Source organism: Platalea leucorodia, assembly GCF_965183815.1.
Source record: "Platalea leucorodia genome assembly, chromosome: 12".
In the NCBI taxonomy this organism is placed as follows: domain Eukaryota; kingdom Metazoa; phylum Chordata; class Aves; order Pelecaniformes; family Threskiornithidae; genus Platalea; species Platalea leucorodia.
The window spans coordinates 16,197,840-16,214,623 of NC_138834.1; the positions used below are offsets into that span (position 1 = coordinate 16,197,840).

The 16,784-nt window shown below is 47.9% G+C and overlaps 1 protein-coding gene and 1 long non-coding RNA gene across 3 annotated transcripts in view; one reads left to right on the forward strand and one right to left on the reverse strand.

Annotated features, from left to right (window-relative positions):
* Positions 1 to 16,209, reverse strand: part of PISD (phosphatidylserine decarboxylase) — a 36,430-nt gene extending 20,221 nt beyond the window's left edge. The window contains exons 1-3 of one of the 2 annotated variants that reach the window (XM_082325273.1): positions 16,130 to 16,209; positions 12,538 to 12,632; positions 7,078 to 7,253 (exon numbers count right to left, since the gene is read on the reverse strand). In XM_082325273.1, the coding sequence (XP_082181399.1) occupies positions 7,078 to 7,253; positions 12,538 to 12,632; positions 16,130 to 16,179 (321 nt within the window). In that variant the 5' untranslated portion in view covers positions 16,180 to 16,209. Of the gene's footprint in view, positions 1 to 1,185; positions 2,468 to 7,077; positions 7,254 to 12,537; positions 12,633 to 16,129 lie in introns of those variants that run through there. The other variant, XM_082325271.1, reaches the window with a different exon arrangement.
* Positions 1,260 to 10,954, forward strand: LOC309596693. Its single transcript, XR_014229614.1, has 3 exons — positions 1,260 to 1,374; positions 2,498 to 2,718; positions 10,415 to 10,954. It is a non-coding gene; the product is annotated as an uncharacterized lncRNA (long non-coding RNA).
* Positions 16,210 to 16,784: the final 575 nt, after the last annotated feature.

The following is a 16,784-nucleotide window of genomic DNA, read 5'->3' on the forward strand; positions in this document are numbered from 1 at the left end:
AGACCTGCGTGTATGTTGTTGTTTAAGCTGAATTTTAACAATTGCGTATTTTAAAAAAATCCAGTTAATTGAAAGAAGGTAAATTTAAGATCAGCTGAAAGCACTCAAAACACAGTCCTTCCTCCCTGAGCTCTGTGCCAACTTTTTTTGTTTTCCTGTTTAAAATATCGTTCAGTCTTACTCTGGCTGGCACAAGAAACTCCTACACAACAAAAATGAAGCCATCTGTATAGTAAAGTGATGAAAGCAGTTACCCAAATCCCATCAAAATTCAGAGAAAAGCAACGAGGAGCACAGGGGAGCTATTTCTCTGGATTCACTGGGACCATTAGAAATTACCACCGTTAAATACTACATTTTAAATAGAAACAAGCTAAATTGACAAGATCGTTTCAAAAGGCACTTCATCAGACCAAAAGGAAAATCATTTTCACACTGAACACGCATCTTCACAAAACTGGGGAGAGCGAGCGCCCCAAGCCGCAGCCTGCCCTCCCCGCAGCCAGGCCCAGCTCCGGCAGGCCAGGCCCAGCTCCGGCAGGCCAGGCTGGCGCCCTGCTCCCCGGCCTAAGGTCTAATCTCCTCCTTTGAGGACCTTCACCTATGCGTGACGTTGCAGAAAGACAGCAGAGCAAACAGAAGTCTTATCTGTGTGTTCTTCAGTACTCTTCCCCACTTCAGGATAAGGGAGGTAAACCCACAAGCTCTTTCAGTAGAAATTCAACCTTATCTCTCAAAACATTTTGAGGAAATTATTATATTCTAGATTGAAGGAAAGCGTGGAGCAGGTTAAATAGCTCACCTGCTCCCCAAAAACACACGGACATTGAAATGTTCTACAGCCCAATGCAGCGGGCACTGCCACCCTTCAGCTCAGAACAAAACGCGTGGTGCAAGAGAGATTCCTCTCCAGGAAGGGAGAAATATTGCTGTTAAAAGCTGTTTTTCTCCACTTCTTCAAAAAGCGGAGTTCAGATGAGCAAGACGACCTATGTTTCTCTTAAGTTCTGTTCTACTGACCTCATTACATTCACCAAGATGCAAATACCCGAGTCCTGCTTAAAAGCTGACATACACGGCGAGCTGCCAGCCGGCCTTGCGGTTGCGGCAGCTGCCCCAGAAGCAACGTACAGTTCCCACAGTGCAAGAAGGCCAAAATGAAAAATCCACCCCGAGTCTACCTACTTTCCGTGGGGAAAGGAACGAGAGCTGGCGATCACCCGGCTCCTGGCAGAGGAACTCGTGTAATGGCATCTCGGTAGCTGGACTTCTTGTGATGCAGGCAGCGCCACAAAGCCTGCGTTATGAACCCCAGGACTGTTGCTTTGCGGGAGGCTGGACATCGGTACTGAACTCCCCCAGAAGCCACATTAGGTAAGTAACAGAAGCAGTTACCAGCAGGTATAAATCCCTAGAAAATTATTATCTAATAGAGAACTGCTGATCTGCCAGCCGTGCACCACCATTCTGCTCCGTCAGCTCAAGTAAGCATCGAGTCCAGTGACGGCATTTAATTACTTGTCTTCTCATTGCTACCTCAAGCCCTTCCCTCACGCTTTAACAAACAGTGCAGCTGGGCATTTGCAGGAAAGATTAATACGCAACTGAACTTCAAACCTGCAGTCTCAGTTTTAAGTCATAAGCATGAATCATTAGGCTTGGAATGCGCTGGTCAGAGTGCTCAGAGCCCTCTGGTCACACTTTCTACGTTTGGTAACAGAGCTACTGTTTAAAAAATGCATCCAAATGCTGTATTCTATTTAAGTGCCAGCAAAAATAAGGTCTCGCGATCAGGGGAGAGGTACTGGGCGACCGTTCATTAAAGGTCCCATTCCTTTCCCAGCAGTGTGTTTAATTTCAGACACGCAATCCCCGCTCCCACCCAGCCTTCCTGGCGGCCGGTCCGGAGCTGGGAGCGCACGCCGGCGCCGCTCTCCTGCGCCAGGGACCCCGAGCGCGGGCTCGGCACCTGCCGGGGCCTCCCGGGCTCCGAGCAGCGCGCTCGCCGCCCGCTCGGCTGGGGAAGCGGTGGCCACCGGGGCCGCTCTCCGCAGGTTCAGGGGTGCTGGCCAGCGAAACGTGCCGGGCTCTGCTTTCGCCGCCCGTCGCTTCTTAAAGTCTTTACTTTTCCTACGGAGAAGGCTTTCTATATTCTTTGAATTTATTAAGAAAACACTTTTGATCGTTTCCCTCTAATTTTACGTTGCTGGTTTAGTTGCCTTCTATAAATAGAGGAGGGGAAAAAAAAAAAAAAAAAGAAGTGGTATTTTAAGCTAGCCGTAAAAGGTTGGGTGGTTTTTTAAACATAGGCCCGAATTCTGTGCAAAAAGCCCGTTCTGTGGCCTCAAAGCGCTCCTCTGTAAGCAAGGAAAAAAGTTTTATTTACTTTTGCAAAATGACATGAAAATTGATGATCCCTAAAATACACTGTCTTATTTTAATATTTTGTAGTAATACTTTCCATTTCGCGTTTAAAACCCCCGTATTTTGCCCTAAGGTACCCGCTCGAAGGGACGGCCGCGGCAGGACCCCCCCGCCCCCGGTACCGCGGACGCCGACCCGGGGGGAGGCCGCCCCGGGGGCTCCTGGTGCTCGCGTCTGCTCGGAGAGGAGCCCCGGGAGAGCCGAGGCTTGGGGACATCGCTCCTGAAACCCCCAACGAGCCAGAGACCAGCGATCCGTCGCCCCCCGGCCGCCAGCCCTCGCCCGCCGGCCCCGGTAAGCCCCGCGCCCGTACCTGCTGCGGCCGCCCGGCGAGCTCGCCCCTGCCCGGGTTTCTGCCTCCCCTCGCCCCTCACCCGCCCTTGCGAAGCCGTTTGCAGACACGGGAACAAAGCAGCGGGTTGCAAACCCCACCGCCGCGCCCGGCCCTCCCGCCCCCGCGGGGCTGCGGGCCGGCGGGGGGCTGCGGGCCGGCCCGGCCAAGCCCCGGGCCCGTCCCCGGCAGGGCAGGGCAGGGCAGGGCAGGGCAGGGCAGCGGGCCCGACCCGCGCCCCGTCCCCGGCAGCCCCCACCTACCTCCCGGCGGTCGCGGCCCGGCCCCGCCGCGCTCCCGCTCGCCCCCCGCCGCTGGCGGTGCCGGTACCGGTAGCGGCCGGTCCTCGCCTTAAGGGAGCGGCGCGGGGCCGGCGGCCCTCCCCCGCCTCGCCCGCCAGCCACTGGCGCTCCGCGGCGGCTGCCTTCCCGCAGGGCCCCGGCCCCTTCGGAGGAGGAGCCAGGGCCGGAGAAACGGGAAGGAAGAGGAACCGGAGGGGGCCGGAGCGCGGCGGCGGCCCGGGGCGGGGCAAGGGGCCGGGAGGGGGGGGCACGGCGCCCCCTGCCCCGCCGCCTCGTTTCCCACGGACCCGGTGGCCCGGGCAGGGGCCCCGCCAGGCCGCGGGGTGCGGCAGGGCGTCCCGGGCTGCGCCCCCCGCCGCGGCCTCATCCAGCGCGCCCGGAACGCTGCACAGCCCCAGCGCCGCTCGGGAGCCCCCACGGGAGAGAACAGGCTCGCCCAGCCAAAAAGCCGACTCACCGGCCAGATTAAATACCGATTTTACTCAGTTCACTTTTCCAGGACAGCTGAGAAAAACATTTACACCGTCACACCCTTCACACGTTTCGATGTTGTTGAAATTTCACCCCTTTTAACATTTTCTGACCATCTTTGTCACGTGCCTTGGGCCACTGCACGTGAAGTTTTTTTGTAGTTGCATGTTTGCTCAAATAAAACTCCAAACATCAGAACACGGGAGCGAGAATGAAGAATAAGAGATCGACCAACTGGAGATGATGGTTCATTCTTCCAAAGTTGGATTAAAAAAAATAATCAGGGATTTTTCCATTATTAGCTCTTTCCTGAACTCGATACACACCTCTTACCATAATACTAAATGTCTGTGTCCTCCGGGCCAAGAAAAGCACCCTCTGTGTTGCGCTGCCAAAACAGCATCCTCTGCTACACAAATACGAGCAGTTTTTAGTATCAATAGGAAAGCCTGTGCTGTTCTCACCTCTGAGAATTGAGATCCTAAACCTAAAATCAAGCGCTTCCCCACTGTATTAAGCTGCTTTTAAAAACTGTGGCCCGTGACAATAAGCTGAGGTTCGGACAGGACAGAACCGTGCATTAATCTGTCATCGGTGTTATCAGGTGTCACTACAGCTCGCTTCCCTTCAGGGTTCACTCTGTCACTCCAACAAACACTGCTTTTGCTTACACAAACCAGAACAAACTATGGAAGCCCAGGACAGCTGCAAGAAGTCCCTCTCTCTAGAGAACAACTCTTGTCCGTCTGGTCACCGTTCATCCAGACTCACTCCTTGGCCAAGCCTTCCCCGAGTGATTCGTGGATTCTGTATCACCACTGCCCCCGTGCCCTCTAGCTCGCCTGCGAATGGCACGCTACGCATGCGGATCCCAGCCAGGAAACCTGTGGCAGCAAGGATTTGCAACAGTAAGCTCCCATCCATCTGATAAATACCTACCTGCCTCCCTCCAAGCCCGCTGCTTTACCTCATCTAATTAAATGAAAGCTGATCCTCACTGGTATTCGCAGCAGGAGACACACTAAGGCGTTAATCAGCTCAAGCTATTAGCTACATAATAGTCTCAGAAAATTATAGGAAGAAAAGTTCTATGCTAAAGAAACCATAGTTTTGTCTTTCCCTGTGGAAGAACTTACGGGATGCTTGACTTAAACCAGATTCATTTCCTCCCCCCATTTTTATGAAGTTTGAGCAAAGCAAAACCACATAGGAGTATACTCCTTTGAATTCAATCAAAAATTACGCGCACTGCTGTGACGATACCGATACGTGCCTCCGCAACAGGGGGAGATGCCCTGCTTGCGCAACGTGATGGTGATTACCTATTTCGTATCTGTCTTCTGCTCAGAAGCAGGGGAACGTGCCTTACGCGCAGAGCTGTCAGGTGGAAGGTGGTGCACGCTCTCACGTGAACTCGGTACTGTGCAATCAGAGCTTCACAGCAGCCGTGCAACAGTTTCTTGTTCTATATCACTCTTTCAAAGCCCATTCAAATCCCACTTGGTCTCTTTTTGCCTAGGCAAAGGCTTATTCTGCTCTAAAACCAAGACGACACCCCTCTTTTCCACACTCCTACGTGTGCTTCCAGGGATGCAAGAAACAGAATAATGGAAAATGATAGGTCAGCAAAACAGACACTCCACTTTCCAATAAAAAGGAACAACGCAGCTCTTATTTTTCTCGATTCCTTCATTGTTCAGAAGATTTCTTGCAATGTCTGAACACGGTCTCTTTTTCCTCATAACTGTCAAGCTTCCTTTCCCTCCCACAGAAGCATTCAACAGAACTTAAGCGTATCAGGAAGGACTAGGAAACCTTCTGAGTGGCTCCTACTGGTATCTGCTGCATTTGGAGCCCCGCTTATCAGTTTGAAATTCTTTGTGTGATTCCCCACTGCAAAACCCAAATCCTTTAGAGCTGTTTCATCAAAAGCAATACGCATAGCTTCATCAAATAATAACCATCAAATAAGAACAAAGCTGCATATCAGTATAATGAAAGAAAGCAAATTTAATAAGGGAATTACCCAATTTCACACCTAAAAGTAGGAACAATAATAAAAACCCATTTGTTTTCAAGTATCAAAACTGAATTGACGTTGCCTTTTCAAATAAATACTCCATGGACACTTACCAGTCTCTTTTTTAATCAGGACATAAAACCTGTTTGAAATAAGCTTCAGCAGGAAAAGAATACACAGCAGGCAGGTTTACAGCCAAATTCCTCAGGAGCTATCAGGGCCTGAGCTATCAGCATCTGGGCTGTCTGGATCCTGTCTGATTTGGGCACTCTGAAAATGAATTTAGGGATTCCAGCCTCGTCCCCCAGAGGCATGTGGCCAAACCACTCACAGACTGGCAGCCCCTCAGGAATGCAAAGAAACCGGGATGCTAAAGGTCACACCGAAGCATCTCCTACACAATCCTACAATCCTAGAATTTTTAACTCCTTCCCTTCAGGAATGGCACTGAAGCAGGCAGTCGCCTGGCTGTTTGGAAGAATACCACATATACTTTAAACTGCCAGACACCGAGTTGTACAATATACTTAATATTTCACAGGAGATACAGCTCTTATAGGAAGTTATGAAATATTTCTTACTTCAATGCTGCAATGGATATTTGACCTATGAATCTGATATACATCCTGCAACTCCACAATAATTTCTAAACTCCTCGGAATCCAGAAGGAAAAGGCAAAAATCCCTCAGGATCAGCAAGAGCCATTACAGACCTAGGTATTACCTACAAAAAAAAGGTCTTGCCATATACTCACAAAGAAAACAGGTAGATTTTTATTAACTAGGTATTAATTCCATCTCAGCTTCCTTGTAAAGTATATAAGGCATGAAGGCATAGAGGAAGGAAGCAAAGTGCCAAAAGTAGCCCAGACTGAGCAGGTAGTGAGAAGATAAAGCCTGCAACTGCTGCACAAGCTGTACCCATAGCTAGACCTACTAGGACAAAAAACCTCAGCGCTGAACATTTTTTGAATTTCATGATATGTAATTTTAGTCTTGCCTATTTTGATATCTGTATTTAATTCTGTAAACAGCATAATGTGCTTAATTCAGTGTGTGCTCTGTGCTTAAGACACTGTGGAATCTCTGTCCTTGGAAATTTTTAAAATCCAAGTGGACAAAGTGCTGAGTAACCTGGTCTGAATTCAGCGTGGGCCCTGCTTTAAGCAAGAGGCTGGACTACATGACTTCCACCTGAAGGATTCAACGCCTACCAAACATCTTTTCATTCAAAATAGATAATTCAATCACTTGATTAACTATCCCCCCTATCTCCAATTTGACAAGTATTTAAAAAAATAAAGTGTCAGCCGTACTAAAAGACGGAGGAGACGCCAGCAGTTCCTAGTGTATCATCACATCGACTTCAGCCAAAACGACAGTTACTTAAGCGACAGAAACTTTAGTTGCATGATGTGTCGAAAATGCGTTGGCAGTAGAGGACAAATTAAACATTCCCTTGTTGGAATGAAAGCAAAGGGAGCTTTGCATCAAACATGGCAGAAGCAAAATTGCCCCAAGTTTCTTACCTCCCACTCACTTGCAAGCTTCACAGGCACCTCTATGCCCCTCTTCTCCAGCTGTTCCAGCCGGTAATCCTCGTATTTTCTGTACCCTGCATATCCCCCACCTGTGGCTACCAGAACGTGGAAGGGGCGCAGGCGGAAGGCGTGCCCTACCGGAGCAGTATGGAGCTTCTTCCTGTCTGCAACAGAAAAAAACAGACTTCAGGAAAGAGAAGAACTAGACAGTAGAGAAAAAGCTATGATGTGCCGTGAGGGATGTCAGCTTAGGCGATGGAAATGGGATCAGAAATCCGACGCAGACGGTAGGTGTAGATGCTCCCGAGTACTCCGGTTACTGCAGCTTACCAAGTTACTGAAACCCAGCTGACCAACGCCAACTGATCATCTCTGGTTTTAACCTCATCCGCCTCCCCCCTGCCCCACACCCCTCCAACACTCCTCCCCCAAAAATATATAACATCAGCTGCCTGAGAGCACTATCGTACTGTCCAACTATGAGCTCTTCTGTGTTGTTACTATACAGAATAACGAGTTGCTGGGGCACAGTCTGTAGAACTGGGGAGCTTCATGCTTCTCAGTCATTGAAGCTTTCGTTATAGCTGGGGAATCCCCAAATTGTACAGCTAACTGGAAGGGGGAGGGAAATGACGACCTGCTTTAGTGTAGGTCTGGTAAACAGGATAAGAGGTACATTTCTGCTGTAATACAGGTCACCACATGGGGAAAAAAAAAAAAAAAAAAAAGACATCCAGTATTACATCTTTTTCTTACTGAGAACTACCAAGCTCCTCCTGCATAACAGGAGCCTCGCAGGTCATCTGTGAGAGCCCTGTCCCTGCGCCACAGGACAGCTCCAGGGCATCGCCCTTGCAAAGCCTTCAGAGAAAAGGAGGATGTTCAGGCAGAATGGGCTAAGTCAGTAGGAGGCTGGGCTTCCCTGTCTGTATGACAGTCAGTCCCAAGGTTCTCAGGAATCAGCCCAAGTCACCACCGGACAGAGAAAATGCCCAAAGGAATTCATTCCCGGACACTGATCGGTGTCATTTCCACAACAATCATGGACCCGGATGAGCCCGAATCAAAAACAATGGACTGTATCTTGTTCCATCAAAGTCAGGCTTAGGGTTTGACTACCAAAGGATGCATTAACACCAAAAAGAATCCAGTTAACACTGAATCTACTTCCAGGCAGGCATAGAGACAAAGCACAATGGCTTAGCAGTCTGGGAAGCTTTAGTGCTGAGTCGCAGAACGATTAGAAGCATTCAGCTATTCTTCATCCACGATGCTACCAAAAAAAAAAAAAGCCCAATAAAAGTAAGTTTTGCTCACATGTTGTTTTACCGCAATAATAGTTTTGCTCATTTCTTTCCTACATATGTGACTTAAAACATTGTTTGAATTATATGTCTTAAAATAGATCATATGAAAACAGCTTTATTCTTACTGGAAAAAAAACCAACAACAACCAACAAGGCAGCCACTACAGCTGGAGTTAAGATTCTGGAAAATATTCTACCCTAAAGAACAATGCTCAGTAAAAGGACAGAGATTGTTTAGAACAGCTAAATGTGTATAAATAAAGTCTTTTCCTTATTTTGCATTTACAAAGACTCTACAACCTTTCAACTTTACATCACTATTTCAACAGAAATGTCTGTACAGAGACCAGTGATACTTTTAGCCCTAAAGCCTTTAGCTCCCTTCCCGCCACATCTTTGGTTCTACGTTAGCCAAGCTGCTCAGCTGTTTCACCAGAGCGTAGCAAATTCCCAGACCAAAACCCCTCGGTGGGAACAGCTCTTGCTGGTTTGCATCCAGGGAGCGGCTCCTTCTGCTTCAAGAGCCTCTATCGATTACACCGATAGCAACATTTCTTTTCCTGTGTTAGGACCAAACCATTTGATGTTCCACAAGCCACGGCAAACACAATTTAATTTGTTGATAAATGATTTGAAGAGTTGATTTTTCCCCATCTCCAGCATTAATGAAGCAGCACTTCTGTAACTGGTATCCAAAACACGGTCACTGGCAAAGACATCCAACACGCTGCTGTTAAGCTTTTTTTCCCCCTGACAAAATAAAATTCCACACCTTTCAGACATGGCTGAAATTCACGCAACAAGTTTACAAATTCCAAACCAAAAAGATTAGTGACCGATTCTGGCAACAATACCACGTCCAGGCAGCTGGCGCTGTTCAGAGACTTCAGCTGAACGTGACGTTCTCTAAGGACACCAACGCTCCTGCGGCTCTGGCGAGCAGCACGGGAGGGCGAGGAAAGCTCACGTCCTGGCGCGTGAGCCACCAGAAACCAGTCCCGGACAAGAGGAAAAAGGTGCAGGACCGTTAACATACTGTAACATACTTTTAGATGCTTTGAACCCTAAATGTGAACTCCTTACAGATAAGGCTAACCTGCTCCAGATTCCTCTTAAACATTGAGCATATTCAGCAAATGAGAATAAAAAGAAAGTAGCAACTTCCCTCTCTGGAAGAGATGAAAAAGACTCATTCCCTCAGAAACACTAAAAACCGCAGGATGAGACGGCAGACTGCATCATCGAAGGCTATGCGGTCAGATGCAATGATACAAATAGTGCTTTGTTACTCTGACCAAATGGAGAATTTCTTCTAGGAAAGGATACAAACACTTAGAGGAGGCTGTTATAAGGGGCAGAGATAAAACTAAGGAAGAGTTATCTTCTCTTCCTGATGACATCATTTGCAAGTCATCTAGCTGTAAATCCAAATCAGAATCTGAAATATCAGTGGATTAGAAAATGGCTGGCTAAGAAGTTAATTTGTTCAAAACCCAAAGCTAACTTCAAATGACCTCTTCTTCCATGTGATCAACAATTTTGCATTATGTGTCTCAGCTTCCTAGATTTTTTTTCCTGTAAGGACTAACTTTGATTTCTAGACAACAAAGAGCTGCTGTTTCTATTAATCTGTGTAAGCAGAATTTTCAATAATGAAATATCCATACGTGACATGCCAGACAAAGGATTTGGATGGGCAAGTTAACCCAAAGAAATGGTTATGGAAAATAGGATCAATATGCCAGCTGACAAGGAAACAAAAACTGAAGACTGCATGCAGTTGTTAGACTAATATATGACAACACATATGCTACAAGTTTACAAACAAATATTTTTTAAAAACAAACAATAATATTTGATCTTCACAGCATTACCCAGCTAGAGTAACTCCAAGTGCAAATATAATTTTACTCAGGTCTGAAACATTTCATGTAAACCTACTTTGATTTCCTGATTTATTAAAGTTACAAGTACAGACTGAAATATAGAAGGACACTTATACCTTTTCTTTCTTACAGGCCTGTTAAACTGCTGAAGTCTGAACTCCTCAGAGTCCTCACGGTGAAGAGCTGCTAAGAGTTGCCCTACAAAGCAGGTAATGCAGCTGAACAGTTTTCAACAAATTCCCTTCTCATTATCCACTACGTATTAAGCTTGATGTTGCCCTTCCCATCAGTCACTTCACGGCTCACATTATTTCACTGGCTTTCGTGTTGACAACAGATATCATTTTAGCTGTCAGGCTCATTATTCATGACTATGCTATTCCAAAGATCTCTCAGCCAACATCCACGCAGGCTCCTTCACGTCACCTTCACGACATTGTCCAGCAAAAGAAAGACAGAAGCGTGCCTGGCCTGCTACCTGGCTGTGCTGTCCTGCTAGAGACGGTCTAGAGCAACAGAACCCTTCAAAAATGTCGCAGGACATGCAAAACCATTAAACTGATGTAAAAAAAGTTTCAAATTTCAAAACGAATGTAGGTGTGGGAAGTACACCAACTATTGGCTCAGCAAGTTCATTAAAGTGTTTTGTTTTTTTTTAATATAAAACCACTGTTCCAACATGAATCTCTCTGCTAAATTGTATTGTGTCTTTAAAAAAGTATTTTTTCAACTGTAGACTCCTCAGAAAACTAAGTAATGTGCAGAAGTTAATTAAGCAAAACAAACCTATGTTTAATGGGTTTTAATTTGCTACACAGAGATCATCTTCACCGGAAAAAACTTAGTTCAAAAGCTACAGGTACAGAGATGCCATTATATATGCTTTTCCCCAGAGTCCTCCTTCGTTTAGCACCTGTTGTTAGTATCACAGTCTATCGATTAAATTTGCTTTACAAAATATTCTACTTTCTTCAGCTGTTGAGAGTAGGGAGAACAGGGAAACATGAAATCCCTCATTTTGCATACAGCTGACCTGATGAAGCCAAGGAAGTGACCCTGTTGTTAAATGACTGGCTCCTAGTTTAGGGTATGTTGTTAAGCTGTACAAAAATGCTCGCAGGGGAAAAACTCGATTCATTAGTGCGCCGAGGTGGATGTGCTATGAGAAAGGTGCATCTGTATTGTATTTACATACAATAAGGTACATATGAAGGATGCAGAGCTGCCCAGCTATTGTAATGTTTGAATATATTAATTAAATAGCATGCTTGTCAAAAAACACGTATTGCCAAGGAAGATGGAAACAGATGCCAATATAAATTTCCTTTGGGGGTGGGGAGGAGAGAGAAAATAGAAATGTAGCAGCCATTCACTTTATTATCCTAGCTCCTTTTCTGCTGGCCCTGTTACACACGTTTCTTCAGAAGTGACAATCTCAGTGAAAAGGACAATTGTCAAAGTATCAAAGCAGCTTTAAAAAAGGCAAATACCCTCCAAGGGGGAACAGTAAGAGAGACCATTAGGGCAGCAGACGTCACACTGACAAAGCAAGCCCGTTACTTTCTGATAAACACGCAGAGGTATAACGGAGTGTGAGAGTGAACAAAAATAACGAGGGAAAAAAACCAGAAAATAAACAATTGCATGGCCTATTAATAAGCCTCAACGGAGGTATTCCTGATTTGGGGGGCTGACATTCCCCCCGATCGGATCAGCTCTGCCTTTCCAGCTCTAGCCAATCCTGCTCTGGATGCCATAGTATCTAAACTGCTGTCCAGATCTGCTTCTCTGCAAGGCTCCTCATACCTATAAAATCGCTGTGGAACAGGCGGCACTTCCAAAAGAACAGAGAAGAAGCTTTCAGCCTTGGCTAGGGAAGCGATTTGTCTAAAATGCTCCTCTTGTTAAAGGAAATTATTTGTTTGGGGGATTTTTTATTTATTTTTATTGCTACATTTGCTATCCAAGTATTCCAAAATAGCTGAGAAACAACAAATAACACCTCATAAGGAACCTTACGAAATAGGTAAATACACTTCTTTTACTCTCTGGAAAACAAAACACCGAAGGAGTAAAGCATAATTTGCAAGCATGTGTCTACGGAAATGCCATGAATTGAATAGGTCTCTGGTGCTGGACTCCCACTTCTGCTTTCATCTCAGGAACTTCAAATTCACCGATATGCGACCGTAATTTGCCTAGCTTTGAGTAACCCTGAATTTAAAACCACGGGGTAGATACAAGCCTTCACTTACCACTGAAAAACGTCCTAGAAGGTGGCTGCTTCCACAGGACTCCAGTTCTAACACAGGGGTTCTCGCGTATAAGGAAGTTACAGCTAGTCAGCAAACTGCAAATACAACAAACAAGAAACAGTTGCTCAAGGACAAATGTTTAATAATGCAAATGTAAGCAGTTCAATGTAGTGATAATCTTCTATTCAGAAGGTGAGTAACATAGAGGGAAAAGTCTCCTCAAAGTATCATAAAATTCCCACTGAGCCTATTCCCTTCTGGCCTATTCCTTCCCTAAAAAAACCAAAACCCCCCTGACAATCCAACTGCTCCTGCAGATATTAATTTAACGTTGCATCTATTTTACCTTTTCTTTTTCTTCCCAAATATTGACATATGTTCCTCTTGAGCTTAATTCTATCGTAACAGCAATACTCTTCTGAGTATTGCATGTGCCTGTCTTGGCAACAGCCCCGTTAGGGCAACTGGTCATGGCGTCTTGGCCTGTTTGGAGTTCTAAAATGTTTGTGATACAGTCTGAGTCTTTTTAAAAAGCAAGCTAATATAATCTAATTTCATCTTGTTTTATGCACTGCCCTAGCCTACATGTTTAGTAATCTATTTGTTACTTTTTTTTCTTTTTTTTAAATAAGTGATTCTAGAACTGATGAGAGTTCCTACTCTCTAAGTCTTCTTCCAGTTTAACATAGACCAATTTTATCCAACAGCATGCAAACAACTCCTTTAAGGTCAGCAAATTACTTGTATTTTGCCAGGGAAAACAAAAATGTTTAAACCAAAATTTCTCTACTTACAGGGAAAGTACATAGCACAACATGGCTGTAACAACACCTATTTACTTCCACCCAGAGGTATTGCTTACAGCAGGCAAAGGTGAATTCAGTCACACTGATCAAAACAAACTGCTTGCAAACGTAGTGGTAAATTCTGTAATGATCAGTTAGCACTTGGGATTATTCCATCTCCACCAGGCTGCTACACAGGCATGTCATTTAGGAACCTGCTACAACAGCAACTATCTTAAGAGACGCTTATGAATTGGGTTCATGTATCCCCTTCCTCGCCATGCTGGTGGGAAGGAGGAGTACATAGAATAGTTAGGGATTCTACGAAGAAGTAATGTCACTTATTAGACCAACTGGTATAGCTGGAAAAGTAAAAAGGCTGCCAGGCACAGAAGCTCTTCCTTAGAATTTGTCTTACCACTCTGTACGCTGGTGGAATGTAACGCGAGTGGTTCTGCCACTCTGAAAACGCAGAAAATAGACTTATAACTGGCCAAGACAGGGAAAAGGTTCAACCAGGATTTTTCATACGCTTAATATATAACGTTGCATTTCACGTTTCTAATAAATCTGAAAAGGATCTATCCAACTGTACAAGAGCTACTGCTGTTCAAAGTCTGTAAATGAGCACGGTCAGACAAGCAGCTGAAGATGGCGTGGCCACACCGCGTCCGGCTGTCAGGCAGATCGCCGGCCCAGGCCAGGGCAGGAGCGAGGCTGTGTTCTCGCACCAGCAGGCTCAGTCCCTTGGGAAGAGCCAGGTCCGGCAGGTCTTTGTGCAGCCCGCTCATTCCCGGGATGCCTTCCTGTGGCCCTCTGACCTTTCATCTGCTCTTGATCAGATACATGCCGAGTACAGAATTACTTCATTAGCTTACAAGCTACTGCATCATTTAGGGTGATTCAATTCCAGGAAGTGCTTACTAAGAATTTTAAGAATTAATTTCAGGTTTCTACTGAGTTACATATAGACATCATCTCTTTACTTAGAAAGAGAGTCTACAAATAGCAGATTTCTTGTCTAGAAATCCTATAATGATACTAGTAGGCACTCGCTAACAACGTTTTAATGGTAGCCAAGGACTAATAGCTATAGTTTTCACTTAGAAGATGGTGTCAGTACTATTTCACTCCACCCTTCAGCTTCATGGTCTCTATTAAAACCACTCTATTAACCCAAACGTGACAGGATAGTCCCTCCCCAGCACACAGATTCCTGTAACCAGGTGCTAAACGTGCCACACTCTTGCATCATCTCCCAGGATTTTATTTCCTTAGCAAGACAGAAAAGCGTCCCAGACTGCTGCAGAACCTGTATGTTTTACATAGCAACACGATGTAATTTTATAATGAACAACGAGGTCAGCTGATCCATTTGGGTGATACACCAGCCCTACACTAATTTGTGGTGTTACAAGGCCTGCTTTACAACATATTAAAACACCTGGGATAAAAGGAATACTTGCCCATCAGGAAGCTGGGAGCCTGTGGGCTGCTTCTAAGGGATTAGAAAAACTAAGAACTAATCCAGTTAACATTAGGCTTAAATTTACCAGAAAAGTTTCAGAACCTTAAAAAGTTGGGGAAAAAAAATATTAAAACTTATCTGCAGCCTAAAGCACTAGTCTTCTCAAGACATATATTAGTCTTGATACATAATAACCTGAAAAAAAACCCCAAAACTGCACAGCCAGAAGAAACCCAGCTGTGTTGGCTTCACGGGAGCATCCAGGAGCTGTTCATGCCGCCAAGGTAGAGCAGGGCATACCGGGACTTGGGACGATAGATCGTCACAGAGGAAGGAATAATTAATTGGAGATCCTAAGCTCTTATCAAAATCGGTTTGTGTGTCCAACATGGGAAAACCAGTCTCCTCCTTACTCTGAAACCTGTCTAAAAATAGGTAAGGATGCCAAGACCCAATAGTTCACTGTCAGCCTCGCCTTCCCTGCTCCTGACAGCCTGACCTTGATGGGTACAAGTGCGTAGGAGAGCGCTGGCCTCCGGCCTCTGCCGCCCGACTGGAGGCTGCTGGAGCGGGAACTGCCGGGACCCCGCGTTGCCTTCAGCGGCGGTGGGACGAGGGACAACGCTCCGCTGCCGGGCGCCGAGGCCGGACGGCAACAGCGCGGCATCTGCACGGGGCGTTTTCTCCAGGCTTTGACAGAGAAGCTGGAGCAAGGGGATCGCGCGTTCTGTCTGAGAACGCTGAATTGTGTCCTAGAAAAGGTGTTTTTAAAACTGTTTCCTTGCAATCCCAGGAGGTGACAGGTACGAGAGCACCTCCTGCGAAGGAGCAGCGGGCTCCCGGCCAGGCGCTCCTCCCCACGGCCGGGCCTCCCCGGGCACCACGGACCCTCAGGGGCAGAGCTGCCCCCACCTACCGACTGCTGCCAAACACACAGACGCTGACAACCAAAGCCTATGAAACGGGGCGAAAATCGTACAAGGCCACGCGCTTTTCTTAAAAAAATGTAAAACCTTCATCTTGCTTTGCAGCTTGGAGGAGAACAAGACTCCTCGCACACGCCCAGGGGACAGGGCCGAGGCACCAGCAACCACCGCGTTTTCGCCCCGGCAGGGAAACGTCAGGAACGAGGCAGCCGGCGAGGAGGGGGCGGCTGCGGCCCCCGGCCCGGGGGAGGCCGGGCCGCCGCCCGGCTCCGCCTCACGCCCCCCGCCCCCGGGTGCCGGCTGTCAGACAGCGCCCGCCGCTTCGCCCCCAGCTCTGCCGCGGCCCGGCAGCCCCCGCCCCAGCCCCCTCGCCGCCGGGCAGCGCGGTGCCGTCCCGCCGGCCGCGCCCGTACCTGCTCCGCAGCAGCGCGGCCACGCCACCCCGCGCCACGGCCGCCGCCATCTTCCCGCGCCGCCGCCGCCGCCGCCGCGTCCTCTGCCGCGTCCTGCGCGGGAGGGCGGGAGGCGCGCGGGGGGCGGGGCCAGGCGGCGGGGGCGGGGCCGGCGCGGCGGAGGGGGAGCGGGGCCGCGGCGGGAAGGTGGCGTGAGGGGCAGGGGCGCTCCGCGGTGCTGCGTGAGGGGCCGTTACCTGCAGGGAACGTGGTGTGCAGGGACGGGACCGTTCCTCAGGGGAGAGACGGAATGGGGAGACGGGTACGGGGCTGTTCCCCAAAGGGGGATGTCCTGTGTGGTGAGGGCTGTTCTCTGGGCAGTGTGGTGGGGGGACAGTGCCCTCACTGAGGCGATGTGGTGTGGGGACAGGGCCGTTTCCCGGGGGGCGTGGTGTGGGGACAGGGCCGTCCCTGAGGCGATGTGGTGTGGGGACAGGGCCGTTTCCCGGGGGATGGGGGTGGGACAGGGCCGTCCCTGAGGTGATGTGGTGGGGGGACAGGGCCGTCCCTGAGGCGATGTGGTGTGGGGACAGGGCCGTTTCCCGGGGGATGGGGGGGGGACAGGGCCGTCCCTGAGGTGATGTGGCGTGGGGTCAGGGCTGTCCCTGAGGCGATG